This window comes from Lolium perenne, chromosome 5, assembly GCF_019359855.2.
Source record: "Lolium perenne isolate Kyuss_39 chromosome 5, Kyuss_2.0, whole genome shotgun sequence".
NCBI lineage: Eukaryota > Viridiplantae > Streptophyta > Magnoliopsida > Poales > Poaceae > Lolium > Lolium perenne.
In genome coordinates this window covers 3,455,889-3,468,033 of record NC_067248.2, presented here as the reverse complement: position 1 = coordinate 3,468,033, position 12,145 = coordinate 3,455,889, and the positions used below count along the sequence as shown (strand labels likewise).

Sequence of the window (12,145 nt, the reverse complement as noted above, 5' to 3'; positions counted from 1 at the left end):
TATGGAAAGAATTGTTGGTGCAACATTTATAGACTGATATTTCAATATTGATTTGGTTTGGAAACTATTGGGTAGTTGCTGTCTCTAGTAATTACCCCCTCCACTGGCAGGGGACCATACTAGGCCGTGTGAAGATCTTTCAAAACTAAAAAACAGTATTAGTAAGGAATTTTGAGCCATCAAGTTCATTAAGATATTAATTTATCAATAATAATTGGTCCACTGGCTCAGTTTGGCCCAGTCTAGCCCAACCGTCCTCTCCTTAAGTGGCAGCCACTGTCCGCTTGTGTCTTGCACCCTGGAGTATCTAGGTGGCTCGTATTCTATGCTTTAAAAATAAATTATATTTTATGTCAGTTATCTATGATTTCTAGTAAAGGATGAAGATATTAAGAAAAGATGGAGAGATTAATTTGATGGGTTATTCATTGATGTGAATGGGAGGACTATATCCGAGCTAGATGACTCCTTGGATGACACTATCATGTTGTTCGCGCAAATGATCCTATATCTTCATGTTAAGGTGGCCCTAATAAAAAAGTAGAAGAAGGAAAGTCCCGAAAAATATAAAATAAGGAAAGTCACTTGCCCCAACGGTCTATCCATTGCGATGTGGATATGTCTTGGAGAGGTGGCTATAGTATAGCTAACTAAGCTATTCAACAAGATGTTTTGGTCAAACAAGATGCTCGAAGAGTGGATTAAATGAATAGTAGTACCTATCTTCAAAAACAAAGGAGAAGTTCAAATATATACCATTTACGAAGGAATTAAGGTTATGATCCATACTATGATGCTTTGAGAGAGAGTTTTCGAGTATCGCTTGGGGACAAACATGAATGTCACTAAAAACCAATTTGGTTTCATGCCCGAGGTAGGAATACGGAGACACTCAACTTCCCTTGCCATTTTTTGGTCATAGACCATTAGTAACATTCCATATTTTTGAATTATTTTCCAAAGAATGGTACAAGTTATGGCATATCTTTTTCGTTCCACACTGTGATGGGGATGATAAAGGGATGGCATTACACACCTGGTTATGATGGTTCCAAATAGAGACATTCCCATTGTAATGACCAACCAATATCCTGCGCGACACATGTGGATACTTAAATATAGAATAATATATGATACAAGAGTGTTTATATAATTATTATACAAATTACTCTTTTTCATTTAGCATTATATGTTAATTAAATAACTACTCATCCGCACTTACTCCTGCCAGCAACAAGTATACCCCACATGTATGTATAAAATATAAATCATTCATTGTATGCTAAAGTTCAGATGAATTAAATAATACTATTGCTTAAAATCTGAAAGTTTATTGTTTCCATATAAACTAGCACAGTTGCCCTCGCAAATGCGAGTGCATCGTCTTTGAGCATTTTGGTATTTTATTTACTGCGATATATAATAATATTTATCTCACAAATCTTCTTCGTTCAAAATACACCATGTCATATACATGGATGTATTTCTCAATGTTTCACTTTGAACATTTTATACATAGTTATGTTTCTAAAAAATATCCATAATAATGTAATATTTGCCTAATGTCCATCCCATCGATATCAAACTCACTCATATATAACTTTTGTGCTCATATGCATCATTTTCTCATTTGACCCATCAAAAAGCGCGCATCTAAAGTTATTGCACTAATTAAGTTTCTAAATAGTAAAAATAATAACTATTTCAATAGTTTGGTTGACGTTTTAGAAACAAAATTAGCAATGCATAAGGGTGTTCTTGAATTTTTTTTCTATGTAATGGGACCTACGTGCCATTGGTTGGAACTTTTTTATATTTGAAACTTCGATACTTGCAACAAAAGTGGGTTTGCACATAAATCGATGCAGGTGCCGGGAAATTTGCCTTATTTTAAAAAAATAATGAAAATATGGTATATAATCATGTTGCTAAGAAATAATAAAATAATAATAACTATGAGCATTTTTCAAGTGTCTACCATACGCGCATGTAAAGCTCAAACATTTAAAAGTAGCACAAACTGAAATAACTTCATCATAAGGCTGAGTGACCCACACATTTCTGTGGCTAGATTTGTTGTGTGTTATTAGTTTTGTTTAATTCTAGGGCATATCAGTCTTGAGATGTGTGCATCTTTGTACATATTATTTTATTGACGCTAAGTTCCCAAATATTAAGTACATTTTGAAATTTCAGTTGGAAGTTATTTGTGGTGTTGCACATGCTTAAACTATTTGATCTCATTTCTCACTAAGTTTGTTGTCCCTAGATAACTGATATCTTATTCGCCTCAGCAAAGTTGCAGTTGGTAGCCATATTATTATTATTTATAATTACTGATCAAGACAAATGAATGTGTAGCCAATTGAAGCATCTCGTTACAACATTACTGAACTCTATGCAAATCTTTCCACCAGGTGTATCAAGGTTTTGGCAAAGACCTTGATTATAGCTAAAAAAGTTTTGTAATAATCTATAGCCTCATGTCTTTCACTTCGCCACATTCGATGTTTATATTTTCATCAATTTCTACATTTTTTTATTATATGTAGAAAATATGGCTTGTGGGTGCAAATATATTTTATATTTTCAGCCAATACTCGCCTCATTATTGGTCGTATAGTTCTTATTGTTCTATAAAGTGTCATTCTTAGTTATATATCTAGTAAAGTTATATGTCTAAGTTGATCGTATTCGTTCGTATTTTTCTGTTTACCAGTATTGTGTGGTTATATATGTAAGATGATGTAAAAAGTTTATATTCATAAAATAAGTTAGAAAATTTAATCACATTTTTAACATGCCAAATGAGTTATTGTACTTAATATTTACTATTGCGCGCATTGAACCATCTTGGTTCCTACTTCTTGTGGTTCATTGGTATGTTTACACACATAGCTTATTGGCATCAGTGTGCCATTTGGTTTTACTCCATCTCTTTCCAATAAGTTGGCGCAACTTTTTTTCGAACATACACAATGAAATGGGTGTAGATACATGCTTATATAGACCAAATCTGACCAAAGCAGCTATCCTGACTATGACGGTTGAACGGTTATGCTTTCTTCTCTAGGTGATATGACTTTTAAACGGTTATGCTTTTTTTCTCTAGCTCACACACTCGAAAGTTGCATCAATTTTCACAACGCTTAGTATATTTTCCAACTAATTGATATGTCATACATATATGTGTGAATGTCTGCCTCATGTTTATTATGTGAGGTAAGTAGATTCACCAGTCGAGGTTTGCCTCCACACCCAACATAGGATGTGTTAAAAACTAAAAGAAATAGGCCATCTGATTCTGTAGACGAACGGTTCGATCGATGCAAACCCTCATTTCACGGACAGTAGCGTACATGGGATGCCTTGTATGGCCAGATACAACAAAATCGGCGTTGCTGATAGTCCCTCTAGGCCCACGAAGGTTGTCTGAGATTTGTTAAAAATTGAATATATCTAGATGCTATTTAGTGTCTACATACATCCAAATTTTGATAAATCTCAGACAATCTTCATTAGATAGAGGAAGTACCGTATTATCTTAATCACCAAACATTTTTTTCATTGATGTACAGTGAGCGAGCCTTCTTCCACGACAAACTCTAGCCGCTAAAGATCTGAAGTGTAGCACGTGTCCGTGTAGCTTTTTTTTTTCTCAGATGAGATTTTTAAACTCCTTCCTTTGCTGCATGCTTCATATCCCGGACTGGCCGGCCGCTCGTTTCATTTTGGTCTACATGAATTTGGTTTGTACGATTCTAATAGATCTATTCTAGGTCGTTATAATTGGACCCACGATACGACCTATGGATAAAATAATTTAAATATGCAATAAATTTTCTTTTTATACTTATGTGTCAAGTACACATAAATACATGTTTTAATTTGTTGCACGTTACACAACTTATCTTTTAATCTCAGTCTTTAAATTTAGAATCAACATAATATATATTTTCGGCATATGTGGATAAACGTGGTTGCTTCTCAGTCTTTAAATTTAGAATCAACATAATATATATTTTTGACATATGTGTATAAACGTGGTTGCTTTATTTTACATTCGTATTTTGCTTTTAGTATATAGTAGATTCGTATTTTGCTTTTAGCTAGTATATAATAGAAGATTATTTTACCTTGGATATTTTTTTGAAAGGAATACGGTAGGGGAAGCCCCTATAGTGATTTGTTTTTAAATAATAAGAACTCAAATTCGCGTCCCTAGGGACTTGAACCTGGGTGTCTAAGTTGTACATCCACTTCCTTAACTAAGTGAGCTGGGCTCACTTCTTTTTACCTTGGCTATTCAATGGAAAAAACAAACTCCCCCCGAGTTTTAAAAATGTGGTTGTTTTGGACATAGAGAATTTCATCCTTTGAGAACATTGTGTAGAAATACCATTAAAATATTTAGATTATATACTGGAAATCATATGTATATATGTTTTCTGGGCTTTATAAATACACCACGGAAGAAACAAGTGTTAAAAGTTTTGGAGACTATATTGATGTCCAAACGACATCGTGTATGGAACCGGAGGGAGTATCTCCCATGAATTTTTGTTGATTAGAAAGTCAGAAAGTATATATTTCTCAACTGTGTTGATCTTTGTTGACCTGACTTTGTTGATGTTTTTTGTGAAGTGCATATTGCATTTGTCAAATAACTATCTTTGATTTAGTAGATAATTATTCAAATGATTTTCGTTTTATATTATTTATATATGGAAGGGAGGGCGTTTTAGTGCTCGAGCGCATATGCTCCGGATACCTGGACCGCACTTTCTTACGTCGGGCCCGTGCCAAACTTATTTTAGTTGCAGACATGCGAGACTGAAAAATTTACTATTTTAGTGGCCTTCTATGGATACATTATAGGCTATCTCCAATTGCTAAATTTTAGTGAATTCATAAGGTGTAACCAGAAGTTCCATTGTGCATGGAATGTTTGTGGATTTTATATTTTAAGTAGAACAAATTCTACAAGAAAATGCTATTTTCTGTACTTAATTAGTAGATTACTAATTTTACATAAATTTATGTTAAAGTTGTTTTAAGAAATGCGTCCAATATATAAGGACATGTGTTCTAGGTGACATTTCGTTTATGCGTGCAATTTTGCATGACATCTGTGTATTATTATTTTCATATTGTTTCAGTTCAGATGATGTTATCACATATGTGGAAATTAGAAGAATACATTGTGTGATATGAGAAGTAGCGGATTGTTCAACAGTTCGAAAATATCATGCATTGAGATGAAGGGAAATCCTAAGACATATGAGAACTAGCTCACCAGTAGGTGGGAGATGGAAGGGTCAGCCCTTTGAGTAGTTAAGCCGACCCTTGTGATTCCCCCTTTTATTTTCAGTACTAATAGTTTACTCAATATATAAATATGTCATCGTAAAAAAAGTGTATACATGTATGTAGTCCCAAATATATTAATTTAACCAAGGAATGTCGATCCATACAAAGTTAATGTGTGAGGATGGCTTGGATCTACAAGATCAACGGCAGTTTCCAAGTCCTTTAAGTTGTTTGAAAAATCACACCAAGACTAGGAATAGTCAGAGTATGAAATAGTCAGTTAGGACTAAATCATGTACCAACATATATCCACTAATACAAGCTTGAAGCCAGAATTGCCGAGATTGTCCTCTGACGTGAGGTATAGAAACTTTGCTTGGTTAACTTGATTTAGGTGCATAGAGCTTCAATGGATTTGCTTATAAGGCTTTGCTAAAAAAAATAGCCTCTAAAAGAATCATATCATCAAGGTGCCATGGGTGCTATGCTTTTCAATTAGGCGTTGATGGTGTATAATTCATTCCTTCTAGGATTTACCCCTACTTTTGTTCGACAACTATAATTTTTGTTCTCGGTTATACTAGTTTGATTCGGTGGTACCTAGATTCGGTTATGGACTTGTCCATTTCATGAGCACCGGTCACGGTTCGCTTCACATGTTTCCGGGACTGGATTCCTTCGAATGGGAAAACATGATTTTTGAAACCTCGGTAGCATCTGGTCTCCAGTCGTCAATACGGGAAAATGGTTCTCAAAATGGACGGACAAAGTAAGTCATCAATCCTGGTATGATTGTGCTTCTTTAAGAGCAATCCACTATGCGAAAATCAGATATTTGAGTCGAATCCTAGGGTGAACAATATGGAACACAACGCCTTCGATTATAAATCTTTTAGAGAAACTACTCTTTTATGTTGGCTGCATATAAGATACTAGTCAGTGAAATCGTAGTTTCATCTGTTTGAACTTTGGGTTATTCATCTAAACTCTCATGCTTATTGTTCTTGAGTTCCATCTTAAGAGAGGAAAAGTTTGTGATCACGATTGAGGTTTAGTTGAGAGTCAAGCAAGAGCATCTAAGAGCCTAGAGATGATGATATATTTCTATTGAATATTTACCATCTCCTAGTTGTCTAGGAGTAGATTAGGAGCTTCCATTTTTGTGGATCGTCCTTAAGAAGTTTGTGAAGGTCCAAGGATCACCTCAAGTACACCATGAGTGATTAGGTAAGTTCCTTTTGAACTTAGCTCAAACATAAGAATGTGAAGTCGAAGAGATTTTGATGCTACATGCCTAAGCCTCAACAATCGAGGCATGGCGTTGCACCACGCACGGGAACATACGGCTAGTTCCGGTGTCTTTTGGTCTAACTCATTACTTACTTCCATGTTTTATGTTGTTTTTATTTGGGCTAGTCCTTGCAAGTTCATTTATTGCTTCAGTTTTAGTTAGCTCTAAATTTCTTAGATTTTGGTAATATCCACTTCATCAAGGCCAATTGATAGACCTCGGTCTTTCAAGTTCCTTTGACACATCTCTTTCTGCCTGGTACTTCAAGAGAATCGAATCCGGATCTAGAGACAAGAGGTAAAGTATTTTCTCTCAAATATAAAAGGGAACATCAATCTATTCGACCACATCCATAATAGTTGTGCTCAACATCTCCACGAGAAGACACATATCTCCACCACCGTTTTTAAACCTCTATAAATTAATTATTGTTATTTTGCACCTGTCCTAAACTCTTCTCCGGAATTACCAATATTTGGTAACCTTAATCTTAACCTTTTAATTCATACCATGATTGCTTCTTTATCCCCATATTCGAGTATTTCATTGTTGATTGTGACTATTTTAGTAATTTAGTTAGTCCTCTGTGGCACAAAAATCCCAAGTGAAAGTTAAGAACATGATTGGAAATAAGTGGTTGAGTATACTCTCATCTTTACGAGTGTAGCCATTTTTTTAACGACTTAGATTATGGAGTTTTAATTAATGGTTGTTGGTTGAGGCATATATTCTGGCGTGTTAATTAGTGGGGTTTTTTAAAAAGCAGTCATACACAAAGTCATTAATTGTCTCCTACCCCTTTTTGATTTCCATATAGTATTTCACGGTGATGTACTAAAATATACAGTATATGGTTGTCTCGTGGAAATGTGACCTACTCCTATGATGAGATTGAGGTGGAGAGAATTCGTTCAGACCTTCAACAATGACTTGTCGATCTCTCTGCTCGTGATTGCTAGTCGTATGAAATTTCTCCAATGTGAAGACTAGAGCATTGTGTAAGTAACAAATTTCTCATGGCCGACAACACTATATGCTATTTTCACACGATTTCTTCCTGTCCAAAATGGAATTTATTTTTTTGACGATTTTAATTATACCCGTCATGAATAAAAAGGCCAAGTCAAGGGAAGATCTGATTTAGTAAAACTCACTATGTGTAATGTTTATGATATACCCTGCTGGAGATATATGCTGAATTTTCCTGAAATCGGGGTCAACTTGACTTTAGTTCAAATGATTTGCACATATGCACCTCATCCAGTCAATCCCTAAGAGCGATCCAGCTAGAAATATAAAAAAAAGGAGATGCAACTTGTAGTCTAGGATGGTATCCCAAAAATAATCATGGTGCAAGAGATATTTATGTGTATATGTTAAATTACTACAGAACAGTTTTCCTAAAATGTCTGCTTACATGACAAGAAAATCGTAAAGTAAAGACCTGGTATAGACATCAACTTACCAGGGCTTTGTTGAATGTATATCTATTGTAGTAATGGAGCCCACAGCCTCCGTGTAGTCTATGATCTACATAAATAGTAGTTCGTAAAGTAGTTCACCACAGACAAGCAAGATTTCTGGAATAGAGACATACCTTGATTCTCGGTTTGACCGGCTGCTGGATAATACACACAATAAGCATCCATACCAGCAAGTAAAACATAAGACCAAACAAAACAACAAATATCAGAAGTTATTGAGATGCACGTATAATTGACCTATAGCATGTAAAGTTAAATTTAGTTTGCCTATAACACAAAACGGACCTGAACGGTTGACGTGTTACCAGCAGTCGTTATTGTTGCTTCGTGCACCCTACCTCTGTTGTCAGTAACATGGAGTGGGTAAGAGATCGATTTGCTTTCGAGGATATGCAGCATCTTATTCTCATTGCAAATGCAAGGGCACAACTACAAGACAATTCCAAAAGAGCTGTTAATTAGCGTACATGCACATACAGACAGAAGTACAAACATATATCTATACCCGCAAAAAAAAATCTATACATAAATTTATTCTATACCGACATGTATAAATTTTATAGCTTCTGCTTGGGAATTTGTACTAGAGAAACATACATAGTTCCATCTTTGCACAGGAAGCTACCGTCCTTTACCATTGGTCGCTGCTTGTCATAGTATATATATGATACGGCTTCGCTATCATGGAAAAAGAATCGTCGTGTGTCGGCTCCTTTGTCCATCTAATTTTGATATTTGTACCACCAAAGTTCACAAAATGGGTAATGCTGAGCGTCCCCGGGGATCAAATCCCAGATCCCCCGGTCCGCAGCCACCCGATGGTACACAACTAAGCACGTAGTTATCCGCTGGATCCGGGTATATGGACGAGTCTTTATTCTTCCCATGTGGTGAAAAAGCTTCTGGCGGCGGCTTCGGCATCCTCTCTCCCCCATGGGCCTCGTGCTCATCGGCGGGAGGGGAGGTGCCGGATCCGTCACTTGGACTTGTATAGCTGTAGACTAGGAAAAGTCTTCGTAGCTAGGTTTTGTCTACGGCGACAAAGGGGGCGGCGCTGAATAAGTTGGCTTCAGATCTGGTCCAATCCCGACGTCCGGTGGAGTCAAATCTGCGAGCCAAGTTTCATTGCGGGGTCGCCGTGGCGGCAGTGGCAATGCCGCTGTGGATTTTGTCCTCCGTTGTAGCCGTGCACGGAGAAGTGGAGGAGCTGTACAGGGGGCTGGCGGCCGGCGTCCTTCGCGGCGTGGCCGTCGGTGAACTCGAGGCGTTGGTTGATCCAACAGAAGGTGGGCGACGTTGTCTGCCTCAGTCGACTCCGTCGATTGGATCAGGCAGTGCCGCGATCTGGACAAGCTCAGGGTCTTCCAATCGAGGTCCACAAAGCAGCTTGACTGCGAGGAAGCTTTTCCATGTCCTGGTGCGCTGGAATCTCGTCTTCGTCTCCGGTGTCACCTGCGGTTTCAGAAGTCGAGTCGATGGTGCTCTGCGCGGAGGCTCCAAGGGGCTTGTTTGTTATTTATTGTTCTGTGGGGCATATGTGTAAAGTTTCGTGTTTCATGGCATTTCTCCAGTGTTCTGTTCTGTGCTACGTGTTGTAACCTGTTGTTTGTATGAATGAGCACGTCGCAGCTTACTAAAAAATGATCTGTGCCAAAATCAATAACTAGAGACATACGTGCGTGCAAAATCAATTACTCATCGAGCATATGCCGCTTGATGCAGAAATCAGTGTATTGGTTTGTCGCCCGCTCAGGGATGCAAGAGATTGAATTGAGTGCAACAAACGGACCAGATCTGGTTTATTTTTACGGTTTTGTTCTCTCCATCAGCGATATAGACGGAGTATATAAATTAAAGTATGGAGTAAGCTAGAGATCCGAATACAGGAAACATCACTACAATTGTACCTTCTCATCTCACCTGTAAACAGGTATTCGATATGGGCAAAAAAAAATAAGAGAAATTATGCCATTAGAGATCGCACCTGGTGGTCCAAGCCATTTTTTAGTGCCTCAAAAATCTGGATTCCATACTCTGTCTGATTTAGATTACTGACGATTACACCAATACTTGGCCTTTTGCGTCGATCTTTCTCAACACAACTTAGAGCTATTTCGATGCACCTCCTTGTTTGTATAGAATACGCATGTGGCCCTTGTAGCCTACTCATCCAGTTCATGTGTACCTAAGAATTAAAACAACAACAACGTCGTAAATGTGTAACATTGATATCGATAAAAGGCAACACTTTGTCTTACGAGATCAGCAAACTGTTGGGAAGACATTTCATCAATTGTGAAGTAGCCTTCTCGTCCCATCATTATCTTTATAATTAGGACACCCAAGCTGAATATATCAAACTTAGTTGAGATCAAACCTCCGTTTATGTACTCTGGTGGTATGTACCCACTGCACGAGAGATGATACATGTTAATGTGTGATACTATTCGGACAATGTAGCTTTTATCATACAGAAAATGTAGGTTCACATGAAAATATTGGCTTACAGTGTTCCTAGACCACTGTTTGTCTTTTTTGTTTTTTCTTCTAAGAACAACCTTGACACGCCAAAATCTGCGATTTTTGGTGACATGTTCTCGTCCAACAATATATTGGCTGGTTTTAAGTCTAAATGACACATAGGATCAGGTTTTAGTTTCTCATGAAGGTATTCCAAGCCCTCGCATATCCCCTTAATTACACCATAGCGTGTATGCCAATTACATGCATTAGATTCATCTGCATAAACATACAAAGAGCATCCACAAGTTTGTGGTGGGAAAAATTAATTCAGTATTAACTTATTACCTCCTAATATAAGTAGAGCAGCACGTATCATACCATAAATAAAAGTATCAAGGCTTCCGTTGCACATATACTCGAAGCACAACATCCTCCTAGCCTTTTCAGCAAAAACTGTCCTTCCATTGTGAGGTACATATTCTCCCTTGGTTTCATTGCAAGAGCCAACTAGCCGGACTACATTTTTGTGCTCTAGAATTGCAAGGTTGCGATACTCCTTTTCAAATTGCTCATCATTAAGGTCTAAGACGTCTTTGAGCACCTTCACAGCAATCTTCACTCCATCTTTACGCTCTCCCTATTAAACATCTCACATGCATAAAGTATAAAATAGTATATGCATGATGTAATCGACCCGATACATATCTCTTCCCCATGTACTAAATCCTAGTATAACCGAAAACGTAGCCTACCGAGACCATCGGAGCCACCTCGTGATCTTCTGTGTTTTTTATATAGAGGTTCGGCAGAATTGCTTTTGACTACAACATCTAATATTCCAACTTTAACTGATAGCACAACACTAATTCTAACATAAACCACAAAAGAGTAGACAAAGTTAATAATCGAGTGAATGTATGATGTTGAATGTATATATGATGTGTGAGAGTCAACTCCCATGCATATGGAAACACCTTATCTAACTGTAGGAAATTGTTGGTACAAGTACTACATGATAATGTCTTCAATCATACCAGATAAACATCTCCATATGCACCCCCTCCAAGTTTCCGGTGCTTAGAGAAACGATCTGTAATTTCTTCTAATAAATGGAGAGACATGAGCTTGGGAACCCCCGTGGTGTTGTCCATGTTACCTTCTCTAATAAAAAATGGAAATATATGTTACCTGAGAAAATTGGTAAATGCAGATAAATGGAGAAGCAGGTAGAGACACTTGACTAGTGAAAATTGAGCACTTGGAACACACGATATTAGTTGAGCATAGCTAACCTAATTTATAGTCCTATTTCACAAAATCTAATAAGGGCAGAAAATATACTAATACCGCCCTCCTCCCTCACCGTGCAGCGCAACCACCGCAAGGTCATCTCCAGCCATTAGAAAGTTTAGATGTTCTATTTTCTAATGATACAATTTTTGCATTATATAATTTAAATTATATAAGTCAAATTAGGGACCTAGGGGTACGTGGAAGACTAGTAAACTGAGAATGAGGGAGTACTACTAAAAATGCATGTTCTAGGAAATCAATTTGTACTTGGATAATTAGAAGACCTCCAGTCAGATTTAACACT

At 37.2% G+C, this 12,145-nt stretch overlaps 1 protein-coding gene across 1 annotated transcript in view; it reads right to left on the bottom strand.

Moving 5' to 3' along the window:
• Positions 1–11,699, bottom strand: part of LOC127321768 (cysteine-rich receptor-like protein kinase 44) — a 49,547-nt gene extending 37,848 nt beyond the window's left edge. Inside the window, exons 1-9 of the mRNA XM_071820543.1 lie at positions 11,583–11,699; positions 10,927–11,185; positions 10,593–10,824; positions 10,344–10,494; positions 10,070–10,270; positions 8,371–8,514; positions 8,199–8,222; positions 8,067–8,131; positions 1,037–1,091 (exon numbers count right to left, since the gene is read on the bottom strand). Coding sequence (XP_071676644.1) covers positions 1,037–1,091; positions 8,067–8,131; positions 8,199–8,222; positions 8,371–8,514; positions 10,070–10,270; positions 10,344–10,494; positions 10,593–10,824; positions 10,927–11,185; positions 11,583–11,699 — 1,248 coding nt within the window. The remainder of the gene's footprint in view (positions 1–1,036; positions 1,092–8,066; positions 8,132–8,198; positions 8,223–8,370; positions 8,515–10,069; positions 10,271–10,343; positions 10,495–10,592; positions 10,825–10,926; positions 11,186–11,582) is intronic.
• Positions 11,700–12,145: the final 446 nt, after the last annotated feature.